Source organism: Mobula hypostoma, chromosome 6 (genome assembly GCF_963921235.1).
Source record: "Mobula hypostoma chromosome 6, sMobHyp1.1, whole genome shotgun sequence".
Taxonomy (NCBI): domain Eukaryota; kingdom Metazoa; phylum Chordata; class Chondrichthyes; order Myliobatiformes; family Myliobatidae; genus Mobula; species Mobula hypostoma.
The window spans coordinates 127,048,570-127,061,623 of record NC_086102.1 but is presented as its reverse complement, the minus strand read 5'-3'; the positions used below and the strand labels follow the sequence as shown (position 1 = coordinate 127,061,623).

The 13,054-nt window shown below is 40.0% G+C and overlaps 1 protein-coding gene across 1 annotated transcript in view; it reads left to right on the top strand.

Annotated features, from left to right (window-relative positions):
* mdh1b (malate dehydrogenase 1B, NAD (soluble)) overlaps positions 1-12,577 on the top strand; it is a 45,143-nt gene extending 32,566 nt beyond the window's left edge. Inside the window, exons 8-10 of the mRNA XM_063050010.1 lie at positions 2,642-2,781; positions 11,110-11,256; positions 12,541-12,577. Coding sequence (XP_062906080.1) covers positions 2,642-2,781; positions 11,110-11,241 — 272 coding nt within the window. The 3' untranslated portion in view covers positions 11,242-11,256; positions 12,541-12,577. The remainder of the gene's footprint in view (positions 1-2,641; positions 2,782-11,109; positions 11,257-12,540) is intronic.
* Positions 12,578-13,054: the final 477 nt, after the last annotated feature.

Here is a 13,054-nt window from a genome sequence, read left to right as displayed (position 1 = left end):
AATCTAATTTAATATCCCCTTTGAACCTATCCCCTCTCACCTTCAATGCATGCCCTCTGGTGTTAAACATTTCTACCCTAGGAAAAAGATACTCCCTGTCTACTTTATCCATGCCTCTCATAATCTTGTAAACCTCTATCAGATCTCCCTTCAGTCTCCGCTGCTCCAGAGAAAACAACCCCAACACAAGTTTGTTCAGTCTCTCATGATTAGCACATGCCTTCTGAACCAGGCAGCATCCTGATAAACCTCTTCTGCACCCTCTCGAAAGCCTCAACATCCTTCCAAGAGTGGGGCGCCCAGTACTGTTTGGAATACTTCAGATGTAGCCTAACCAAAGTTCTGTAAGTTACAACTTATCATCTTGATTTTTGAACGCCGTGCCTCAACTAATAAAAGCAAGCATTCCATAAGCCTTCTTAACCACCCTATCGAACTGTGTAACTACTTTCAACGATCTATGAACTTTGACCCCAAGACCTCACTGCTCAGCAACACTGTTAAGGGCCTTGCAGAAAGATTAGCAAATTAGTTTTATCACCATCTAACTGGAAATCTAAACTCTCCAGTCAGGAAGTTTAATTTCATTGCATTTCATATTTGAAGATTAACAATGGCCCTCAATTAACATCGCAAAATCAGATGATTAAATCATTTTCTGCTTAAGGACTTCATTGTGCACAAAGGGCCTTGTCCTTAACAGTGTCCTGTCTCCTTGCATTTGCCCTACCAAGGTTATCTAGGTTGAACTCCATCTGCCACTTCTCTGTCCGTATCTGTAACTGATCTATATCACGCTGTATCTTTACCAGTCTTCTAGATTATCCACAACTCCACCAATCTTGGTATCATCCACAAACTTACTAACCATCCATCTATATTTTCATCTAGGTCATTTACATACATCACAAATGGCAGAGGGTCCAACACAGATCCCTGTAGAATACCACTAATTACAAACCTCCAGCTCGAATAAGTTCCTTTCAAACACTACCCTCTGTCTCCTATGTTGAAGCTAGTTCTAAATCAAAACAGCCAATTTGCCACAAACCCCATGGATCCTAATCTTCTGGATTAGCCTCCATGAGGGACTTTTGTCAAAGGCCTTACTAAGATCCACGTCGACAATATCCGCTGGTCTACCTTTTATCAATCATCAATCGCTCTCATCATCTTATCAAAAAACTCAATCAGGTTGGTAAAACACGACTTGCCCCACACAAAACCATGCTGACTCTCCCTAATTAGACCATGGGTTTCCAAATGCTTATATATCCTTTCCCTAAAAACTTCCTCCAGAAATTTCCCTACAACTGATGTGTGACTCACCAGTCTATAGTCTCCAGGATTTTCCCTTGTTCCCTTCCTAAGCAAAGGTACAACATTAGCCATTCTCCAGTCCTCCAGGGACTGTGCCTAGGGGGGACATGAAAATACTGGTCAAGGCCCTGGCAATCTCGTTTCTTGTCTCTCTCAATAACCCGGGGTAAGTCCCATCAGGCCCTGGGGACTTACCCACCTTAGTACTCATTAGCAAGACCCAACACTTCCTCTTCCTTGACCTCTAAATGCCCTAACATATTTATGCACTCAGCACTAATCTCCTGCTCCTCCATGTCATTTTCCTTGGTAAATACTGAAGTAAAATACTTATTAAGGGTCTCACTCATATTCTTCGCATTCAAGCAAATGTACCCCTCTTTTTTCTTGTGTGGTCCTACCCTCTCCTTAATTATCCTTTTGATCTTGATGTATCTATAGAATGCCTTGGGATTCACCTTAATCCTATTTGCCAAGGACTTTTTATGGCTTCTCCTAGCTTTCCTAATTCCCTTCTTGAGTTATTTTCTGGCATCTCTATAATCTTTGTGTGCTCCATTTGATTCTGACTTCCAAAGCTTTACATACTTTTCCCTTTTCTTCTTGACAAAATTAATCACCTCTCTGGACATCCAAGGTCCTCTTATATTTCAATTCCTGCCCTTCCTTCTAATGGGAACATACCTTTGCTGTACCTTGTGCAATTGATCTTTAAACACCCTCCACATGTCTGGAGTTGTCTTACCAGAAAAAAGGTGGTCTCAATTAACTCTTTTTAGTTCCTGCCTAACACCGTCATAATTTTCCCCACTCCAAATTAAGACTCTCCCGCAAGAACCATCCTTACATTATCCTTATCTATGGCTATTCTGAAAGTTAAGGAGTTGTGGTCACTGTTCCCTAACTGCTCACCAACTGAAAGGTCAGTCATCTGGCCAGGCTCACTACCCAACACCAGATATAGTACAGTCCCTCCTCTTGTTGGACTGTCTACACATTGATTTAATGTGAGATACACTTAACAAATTCTGCCCCATCTAAACTCCTTGCACTAAGAACATTCTAGTTTATATTAGGGAAGTTGAAATCCCCCCATGACAACAACCCTATTAATTTTACACATTTCCTTAATCTGTTTACATATCTGTTCCTCAATGTAACTATTTTTTCCTCATACGCAATTGTGTTAATCAATGCACTATGAGAGGAATTGAATTCTTCTAAGTTGTTCGAATTTTATAAGGCTGAGATATTTTTTCATTGTTATAAGATGTGTGCTAACCTAATTAAAGATCTGGTACCTTTTTATCCTATGTACCAGGTGATTTCAATATTCCGATGGATCTCATCTTCTCTGTGCCAGTTCGATTTTGTGGCGGCAAGTGGGTGATCCAGACAGACATTGAAATCAATGAGGAGACCAAAAAAATGCTGAAATACATTGTTCAAGAACTGAAAATGGTGAGTTCTCAATAGCTCTTGAAATTTCATTTGAACCTGAGAAAATGGGATATTGCTGTTTTACAGAGTTGGTTAATTGAGTCTTCAGTACAAATTTAGTATCATAAACAAAGCAGATGAACTTGGAGCGTGGATCAATATGTGGAACTGTAATGTTGTGGCCTTTACAGAGACTTGGATGTCTCAGGACTAGGAATGGCTGCTGAGTGTGTCAGGCTTTAGACATTTCAAAATGAACAGAGAGGGAGGCAAAAGAGGTGGGGGGCATGGCATTGATAATTAGGGATAATGTCACAGCTGCAGAAAAGGAGGAAGTCATGGAAAGATGGTCCACTGAGTCAGTGTGGGTGGAAGTCAGAAACAGGGCAATAATTCTACTGAGTGTTTTTTTTTAATAGACCCCCCCCCCAAAAGTAACAGGTATATCGAGGAGCAGATAGGGAGACAGATTCTGGAATGGTGCAATAATAATAGGGTTGTTGTGATGGGAGGTTTTAACTTTCCTAATATTGATTGGCATCTCCTTAGCGCAAGGGGTTCAGATGAGATGGAGTTTGTTAGGTGTGTTCAGGAAGGTTTCCTGATGCAATATGTAGATAAGCTAACTAGAGGAGAGGCTGTATTTGATCTGGTATTGGGAACTGAATCTTTGCATGGAGGGAACATTTGCATGGAGTTCTGCATAGGCATGTTACATTGAGGCAGGGAAAGGGTGGTAGGTTTAACGAACCATGGTGTACAAGGGATATAGAAAATCTAATTAAGAAGAAAAGAAAAGCTTACGAAAGGTTCAAGAAACTAGGTACTGCTGGAGCTCCAGAAAATTACATGGTTGCGAGGAAGGAGCTTAAGAATGGAATTGGTAGAGCCAGAAGGGGCCATGAGAAGACTTTGGTGAGTACGATTAAGGTAAACCTCAAGATATTCTACAAGTATGTGAAGAGCAAGAGGGTGAGCTTTGTGAGAATAGGACCAACCAGGTGTAATAGTGGATACGTGTGCATGGAGTCGGAGGAGGTAGCGGAGGTACTTAATGAATACTTTAATTAAGTATTTACCAGGGGAAAAGACCTTGGCAATTGTGGGGATGACTTGCAGTGGACTGAAATGCTTGAGCATATATACATTAAGAAAGAGGATGTGCTGGAGCTTTTGAAAAGAATTAAGTTAGGTAAGTCACCAGGACCGGATGAGATATACCCCAGGCAACTGTGGGAAGCAAGGGAGGAGATTGCAGAGCCTCTTGTGGTGATCTTTGCATCATCAGTAAGGACGGGAGAGGTACTGGAGGATTTGAGGATTGCAAGTGTTGTTCCCTTGTTCAAAAAAGGGAGTAGAGATAACCCAGGAAATTATAAATCAGTGAGCATGACTTCAGTGGTGGGCAAGTTGTTGGAGAAAATCCTGAGAGGCAGGATTTATGAGCATTTGGAGAAGCATAATATGATTAGAAATAGTCAGCATGGCTTTGTCAAGGGCAGGTCGTGCCTTACGAGCCTGTTTGAATTCTTTGAGGATGTAACAAAACACATTGAAGGTAGAGCAGTGGTTACAGTGTGTATGGATTTCAGTAAGGCATTTGATAAGGTTCCCCATGCCAGGCTCCTTCAGAAAGTAAGGAGGCATGGGATCTAAGGAGACCTTGCTTTGTGGAACCAGAATTGGCTTGCCCACTGAAGGCAAAGGGTAGTTGTCGATGGTTTGTATTCTGCATGGAAGAAGGTGACCAGTGGTGTTCCACAGGGGTCTGTTCTAGGACCCCTCCTCTTTGATTTTTATAAATGACATGGATGAAGAAGTAGAAGGGTGGGTTAGTAAGTCTTCTGATGACTCAAAGGTTGGGGATGTTATGGATAGTCTGGAGGGTTGTTAGAGGTTACAGCGGAACATCAATAGGATGCAGAACTGGGCTGAAAAGAGGCAGATGGAGTGCAACCCAGATAAGTGTGAAATGGTTCATTTTGGTAGGTCAAATTTGAAGACAGAATAAAATATTAATGGTAAGACTCTTGACAGTGTGGAGGATCAGAGAGAGCTGACAGTGTTGTTAAGAATGCATATGGTGTGTTGGCATTCGTTAACCATGGGATTGAGTTCAAGAGCCATGAGGTAATGTTACAGCTATATACAAGGGGTGATTGATAAGTTTGTGGCCTTTAGAAAACCTAACACATTTACTTTTCCTACATTTTCACTCTTAGTCCAGTGGTTGTGGAGCATACGGATCTCTTCTTTGTAGAAGTCGGCGTCTGGGACCTCCAAAAAGTGGTCCACAGCAGGGGTGACTGGTAAGTTCGTGACCTAAGGTAGAAGGAGATGAATTATTAACTTCAAACTTTCTGCCTTTTCACACAAAGAGTTGCACTGCACGGGCATGTAACAAGAGCTGAGATCTCCTTCTACCTTAGGCCACGAACTTATTAATTACCCCTGCTGTGGACCACTTCTACAAAGAAGGGATCCGTATGCTCCACGACCGCTGGACTAAGTGTGTACATGTAGGAGGGGACTATGTTGAAAAATAAATGTGCTAGGTTTTCTAAAATTGACTCCGTCTACCCTAGGCCACGAACTTATCAATCACCCCTCTTAAGACCTTGGTCAGACTCCACTTGGAGTACTGTGTTCATTTCTGGTCACTTCACTACAGGAAGGATGTGGATACTATTGAAAGAGTACAGAGGCGATTTAAAAGGATGTTGCCTGGATTGGGGAGAGTGCCTTATGAGAATAGGTTGAGTGAACTTGGCCTTTTCTCCTTGGAGTGACAGAGGATAAGAGGTGACCTGACAGAGGTGTATAAGATGATGAGGGGCATTGATGGAGTGGATAGTCAGGCGTTTTCCCAGGGCTGAAATGGCTAAGACGAGGGGGCAGAAGTAGGTACGGGGGCGGGGGGGGGATGTCAGAGGTTAAGTTTTTCCACAGAGAGTGGTGGGTGCATGGAATGCACTGCCAGCAACAATGGTGGAGACAAATACAATGGGGTCTTTTAAGAGACTCTTAGATAGGTACATGGAGTAAAGAAAAATAGAGGGCTGTGTGGTAGGGAAATTCTAGGCAGTTTCTGGAGTAGGTTACATGGTCGGCACGACATTCTGGGCCAAAGGGCCTGTAATGTGCTGTAGATTTCTATGTTCTATGAGGTGAAGTTTTGTTTTAACAGTGCTATAGAGCTTTCTAGAAGGGAAAGGCATTGTGCAGGGTTGATAGTTTGCGCTGTGATTTTTCCTGCCCGCATACCAATCGATGGTTGGTATGGATGCGGTGTGTCAATGGACCTAATTTGTGATTGTGATTTAAGAGTCCCCACCTCCAGAGCAGGGCCTGTAATGTGCTGTAGATGTCTGTGTTTTGTGTTCTAACTCAGGTCTAAACTAATGTATTCATAGCCAGTCTGGTGCCTCCATGTAATTACACAATCAAACTGAAGTCATTTTCCTATTTGGTATTGCTATTTCAAATTTAACTTTTTCATTGCAGATAATGTCTTCTTTCCTGAAGTAAAAATTAGTAAAAATGCATATTAATTAATGAGGCATATTGGAACTATATTATAGTTTTGTATTGCAGTCTGAAATTTATCTTCAATAACAACATAATGCTGAGTGGTGGTAAGTCATCTGTTCACATCTCTGCTGAAGTCCAATATTAAAGTAATCCAAGAATATGGAGATAGTATACAAAAATGGTACTGAGATAAAACACCAGCTGGGATCTTACTTAATAGCAGTTGTTACGTACCCCGTAACTGGGTTGCCAAACCAGCAGAAATGGATCACTCAGTTGGAGTCTGGAGTACTAGAACTAAGAAAGTTTTATTAAAGAAACAAGCAACGCAGTAATCGAAAGGATAATAAATGCAACAGTTCAGCGATGATAAACACACATGTGCACAGAATTAAGATAACAGCATCAATCAAGCTCTATCGTTGTCTAGGGGTAAATGACCAAATTTCAAAGTGACTCAAAGTTCAGTCCAGTTTAGTAGTTCAGTTCGCAGTAATCGTTGCCATGGCGATGGACAACGTGCGGGGAGAGAGAGAGAGAACAGGAACAACTATTCATACACGGCTTCACGCAAAAACCGGCGAGATGGCTCACAAGCAACTTTCGGGCGGGTCCTTGGTGATGTCACCTGAGGTCACCGGCTGTGACCCCTCCTCCAGATGCGGTCGATCCTCTGCAGTGAACCCGGCACCCAGGCAAGGGCGGACACACACCGGGTTCCCGCTGATCGTACCTTTCCACCCCGGGCGTTGTCTGGTACATCTCACCGACTCGTGAGAGGCGTACCGCTTCCAGGGTCTCGTTACCTCGGGTGTCGTGTGTGTCCTGCCTTAGCAAACCTGTCCCTTTTTATCCCCCTGCTGGGGCATCGCCTGTCCACCACTTCAAACAGTTCAGGGTTCAAAGGGGAAGCCGCTCCCGACAGCTCTCTCTCCCACGTCCCTTCATTACACATCTCCAGACGCTGCTCCATTGTTCCTTATCTCTCCTTCCCCTGAGGGCAGGTGGCAGACCAACTGCTGATGCCACTGATGCTAGCCCAGGCCAGCAAACATCTTAATTTTATGTGTATTCTCGTCACACAGTGCAGGCATGTGATTTGAATTACTTTACTCTTATGTTCCTGTGTTATCATTTACTTGATTGCCATCATCTCTAAAACAAGTAAGGCTGAAAATCAATGTTGGTAAAATTTGTCCTCGTGGGTCTAATCAGTCTTTCTCCAGTGTTCAGTGTTCTTCCAAGTTACATGATTTCTTATTAATCATTGATAGATTTATCAAATTAGTATTCATCCAGATTGCAAGAATAATACATGAGATTCATTAAAGGCAATAAAAAGCAATCATGTACTACTTTTATGTTAATTTTTTTAAGAATTGTCTTAGCCGGCACCTAGACCATTATCCTCAGCTCTTGTAGCAACACATTCACAATTTACAAATTCATACACAATTCATCTTTTTTTTCCTTGAGTTTATTGTGTCTTTCCACCATAACTTCGGCAGCTACATTCCTTGAGTTTTATAAGTTGATTAAAGGGTATTTCTGTTTCATTATGACAAAAGTGCACAAAATGCAGATTTCATTTCATTCTCTCATCATTCTTATGCAGTTACTTATCTGTTCCATCCAATTCTTGCTCCTCCAACAACACCAGGTAGTCAGATTTGATGGTGAAGAGAACCATTCGTTTTGGCTAGTTTGCAAAGAGCAGGGCTTCACTCTTCCTACAGTTGACCCTGGCCCTTGAGACCAGCTCATAATGATAGCAGATGCTAATCAATCTGTGGATCATCTGTGGATCTGAGCAGAAAATGGTGACATTGTCCATTTAAAGGAAAATTATCCCACCCTTTTATGCCAGCTTCCTTTCTGATGGATTCAGCAAAGGTTCTGTGCAGCAAGACACAGGAAAATGGGTAACATTGATTTGATGGGGGAACATTTCCTTTGTTTTCTTAGTAACTACACTTCAAAAATATAGTGAATTCCGGTTAATTGGGACACATCGGGACCAGTAGATTTTGGCCATTTAAGTGGCTCCCCCAGTCAGCCGAAGGTTCATGGAAATAGTTAAAAAGGTATAAAAAACAAACAAACTAAGTAATAAATTATGTATTTAAATGAAATGCAGAACTGATTAGAACACTGCCTATATACCTACAACACTATAAAAATGTATAACTTCCTAAAGGTTATCGACAGTGGAATTTATCCAGAGTACACAATGAACAATATCAGCACAGATACCAAGTGTAGATAATGAACTGCCTTCGTACAATCTATCAACGATTGCATCTTCCAAAGCTTAATTTTCATTATAACATTCAAGATGATTATCAATACCTTCAAATTCTTTGTGGTTCTTAACTTACTGAAGTAGTGAAATCATTTCATTTTCATTCTTGGCCCTTTCTGACATCTCTAAGTCTGAGTGCTTGAAACTACAATAAGCAAAACAATTCAGAATGGTCTTTTATTTTTCACCAACTATCAGTAACAAAAATCACTGTTTTTTGAATACAAATGTACACAACTGATACTATTTTTAAAAACTCTTCACTTTAAGCATGGTGTAGTGTTGAACAGTACAAACCTGAGTCTTGTCACCTGCAGGCGTTCTCTGACAACTCTGCGGTGGTTGGGTGTATCAGAGATGGGCAGGAGTCGGAGTACTGGTGGACAAGTTTGTAGACTGGTGCAGGAGGAATCACCTGCTCCTGGATGTGGCCCAAACCATGGAGATGGTGATTGATTTTAGGAGGAAGAGGACTGTGATGAGTCCTGGATACATTCTGGGAGAAGAAGTTGCGGTGATGGAGGAGTACAAATACTTGGGTGTTCATCTCAACAACAGACTTGACAGGAAAACCAACACCAAGGCTGTTTACAAGAAGGGGATGAGCAGACTATTTTCTAAGGAAACTGAGATCCTTCAATGTGTCCAGCAGGATGTTGGAGATCTTTTACCAATCTGTTGTAGTGAGTACAGTCTTCTTTGCAGCTTTATGTTGGGGGAACAGCATCGGTGCTGGTGATACAAAAAGACTGACTAAACTCATCAAAAAGACTGGATCCATCCTTGGCTATAACCTGGGCTCTTTTGAGTTAGTGGTGGAGAGGGGGTCACTAAACAAACTACTATCCATTATGGACAATCTGGCACATCTTCTCCATGACCTACGGGATAAGCAGTAGAGCACTCTTTCAAACAGACTCATTCAGCTGCACGTTCACAAGGATCATTACAGAAAATCTTTCCTACCAAATTCAAAAAGCGTATACAACAGTTTATCTCTGTGCAATGGGAGAATGCACATCATGGTACAATAATCTGTTTTATTATTTTATACATTATTGCACATAATTGCAAATTATTACACATTGGTAAATTACTATTGTGTATATTATTATTCTGTACTTTATTATTAATTAAGTCTGCACACTACTAGATGTGTTTTTAAATGTTGCTGCTGAAACGAAAGGATTTCCCAGTTGGGATCAATAAAATATTTAATATTATTTTTATTATTATTAGTCACGCATGTGGACACAACTGATACTAGTTATAACCTGTTCAGCAAGTCTCCTGTCCCAATTAAGTGGCATAGTGTCCCAAATAAATGAAGGGAATCCTGGCAATTTTCTCAATTTATTTTTATTCTTTAGTTGTCCCAAATATGCAGCTGCCCCAATTAACTGATGGCCTAAAGATCTAAAATTCACTGTACTTCATCCAGAAATCATGAAAGGCTCTAAACACATTTTTCATTCTTTTTGCCTGTCCTACTACTTTTCAGTCTTGCTAAATTCTCAGTCCTGTGGAACAAAGTGTATAGAACAGTACAGCACAGGAAAGACCCGTCAACCAAAGACATGGTGCCAAACTAATGATTCCTAATTAATCTAATCTTACTTCCCCATATATACTGTACCTCTCTCTTCTCTGCACATACATGTGACTACCTAAGTTTCTTAAGCGCTTCAATTTTATCTGCTTCTACCACCACTCCTGGCTCCCACCACACTCTGTGTATAAAAAAAAACTTGCCTTGCACATCTGCTTTCTACTTTCTCCCTCTCACTTGAATACATACCCTCCAGTATAAGAGATTTCAATTCTAGACAAAAGATACTGGTTGCCTTCTCTATCTATAAACTTCTATTAAATCTCCCCTTAGCCTTCACTGCTTCAGAGAAAACAGCCACAGCTTGTCTAACCCCTCAGAACCAGACTGCAAAGTCCACATCTCTTGAAGAATTTTTTAAAAGTCCTTGTTTTTAAACACTGAACTTTAGATTCACACGAGAAAGCATCCTATTAAAGTTCTGTTCTGTTGTGGACGCATCGTGAATCTGGACTAACACCCTGAAAATTGTGCTTTTAAATTTTCCCTTTGCAAGTTATGAGCTTAATTTTTGGCAAATTGAGATCTAGCCCCAGGAGCACAAATGACCACTAAAGAGGGTATAGAGCAGGGAAAGAGGGATTTGAAAATAAGGATGAGAAGATTCAATGTTAATCCTCAATACAAGGCAGTAATTACCTACCCTAATAAGTAATTTCTTTGTAGGCGAAATTAGGTGAGTTCATTAAAGTTTACACTTTAATAAAGGAAATCATCTTCATATTTATCTTATTATCTAAAACAAAATAACAACGATGTAAAAAAATTAAGAAAATCACCCATCGCTATCTCACAGCTACTTGGCATGGTTACAAAGTGTTGACATAAAATGCATTTTGCAAATATAAATTGAAAAGTAAGATTATGATAAACTTAATATCCAATTTTTTAAAACTTTATTCAATAGGAGCAACAGTTAATTTTCTCTTCCATAAGTGAAGGAGAGAAAGAGTCCAGTCTCTCATCTTTGGCAGAACTACAACATGTATCAAAATCTGAAGAAATAAATCCGGAGGAAAATTCAGATGTTGGAGAATAACAATGTGCAAGATAGGTATTCTTCACTTTTTTTTAGCTACAGTCATGTATTAAGTGTAAGTCAATTTGAAGATCTAAAATTGTTTAAGAGACTTGCCTCAAAGCATCTTATGATATGCCGTTGGAGAAAGGAACCATTTTCTCAGGCGTATAAAGAGTATGGCCCAATCCCGTTCCATTTTTATTGAATTTCATTTAGTGGGATATGAGGAATGTGGGTAAGGAGGCATCTACTGCCCATCCCAAATTTCTCATGAACAGTATGGCTTGCTTCAAAAGTTAAAGTTCGGAAGTAAATTTATTATTTACAACCCTGAGATTCATTTTCTTATAGGAATACTCCATAAATCTACAGAGTAATAACCATTACGGAATCAATGGAAGTCCACCCAACTTGGGCATTCAGCCAGTGTGCAGAATACATTAAACTGTGCTAATACGAAAAGAAATAAATATAATTTTTAAAAAGTGATAAATATCGAGAACATGAGATGAAGAGTCCTTGAAAATGAGTCTATTGGTTGAGGAAATATTTCAATGATGGGGCAAATGAAGTTAAGTGAAGTTATCCCCTTTGGTTCAAGACCCTAATGTTTGAGGAGTAGAAAATATTCCTGAACCTGGTGGTGTGAGTCCTGAAGTTCCTGTACCTTCTTCCTGATGGCAGCAGCAAGAAGGGAGCATGTCTTGAGTGGTGGGGTCCTTGCTGATGGATGATGCTTTCCTGCGACAGAGTTTCATGTGGATGTGCTCAATAGTGGGGAAGGTTTTATCCTTGATGAACTGGGCCATATCCACTAGTTTTTGTAGGAGTTTCCATTCGATGGCATTGGTGTTTCCATAACAGGATGTAATAGCAGTAGATGTTTAAGAGTCAATTACATTGCTGTTCATTGGGAGGTTTATGTTGGATCATACTGGTTATGGTAGATTTCCCTTAAGACATAATGAAATAGATGGGGTTTTGTGACATTCTGGTAATTTTGTATTCATCAATGTCAAATTTGGCTGTCTTTGTAGGATAGTCTAAATTCATAGGCAATAGAATAGTGCTCTGTCATGGTTAATGTATAATGGTACAAATCAGCCGAAAATATGAGGCAATGTAACATTTTTGGATCATGCATTTTTAAGGAAGAAAAGTTCATAGACAGTCGGTACCTTTTCTTATTTTGCTATGTAATACATATAAATTTCTGTTCCAGCAATGATATTATAAATCATCCCTAGGGAGAATTTTGCTTTGATTTTTCTCATGTAAAGAAAACATCTGATCATATCCCTTTCTCTTCTGTTATAGGCACTGAACAATATTTAATGTTCTGCAACTCCAGGAGTCTCTCATATATATACATTAAAACATTGGATATAGTTTTATTCACCAAGTTGCTAATTATTGAATGCTATTTAATTAACTCATGACCAGATTGTTCTACTAGGTTGACTTTAAAATCCTTTTTATGCTTATTTAGGTTTTTTTGAATGCTTTTAGATGGAATAGTGAACATTAATGATATCATCAGGATGCTTGGAGAATACAATGCGTCAGTGCTCATGAGAGTACTTTAAATGATTAGTGATGCATCAATTTAGTGATTTACATTGATTCACCTAATATGTAGTATTTGGGGCAGTTTACTATCCAATACTGTTGAAGGTATCACAAAAGCACAAGGCTTTGAGGAAAAAGGTATAAAGACTGCATGGCCAGCCATTAATCATTCAATGTATCCCATTCATCACCATCATACATTTTCTGGGAAAGGCAAGAAATTTTAAGAAAATATCTCTATGACTAAACTCAGAGAAAACTG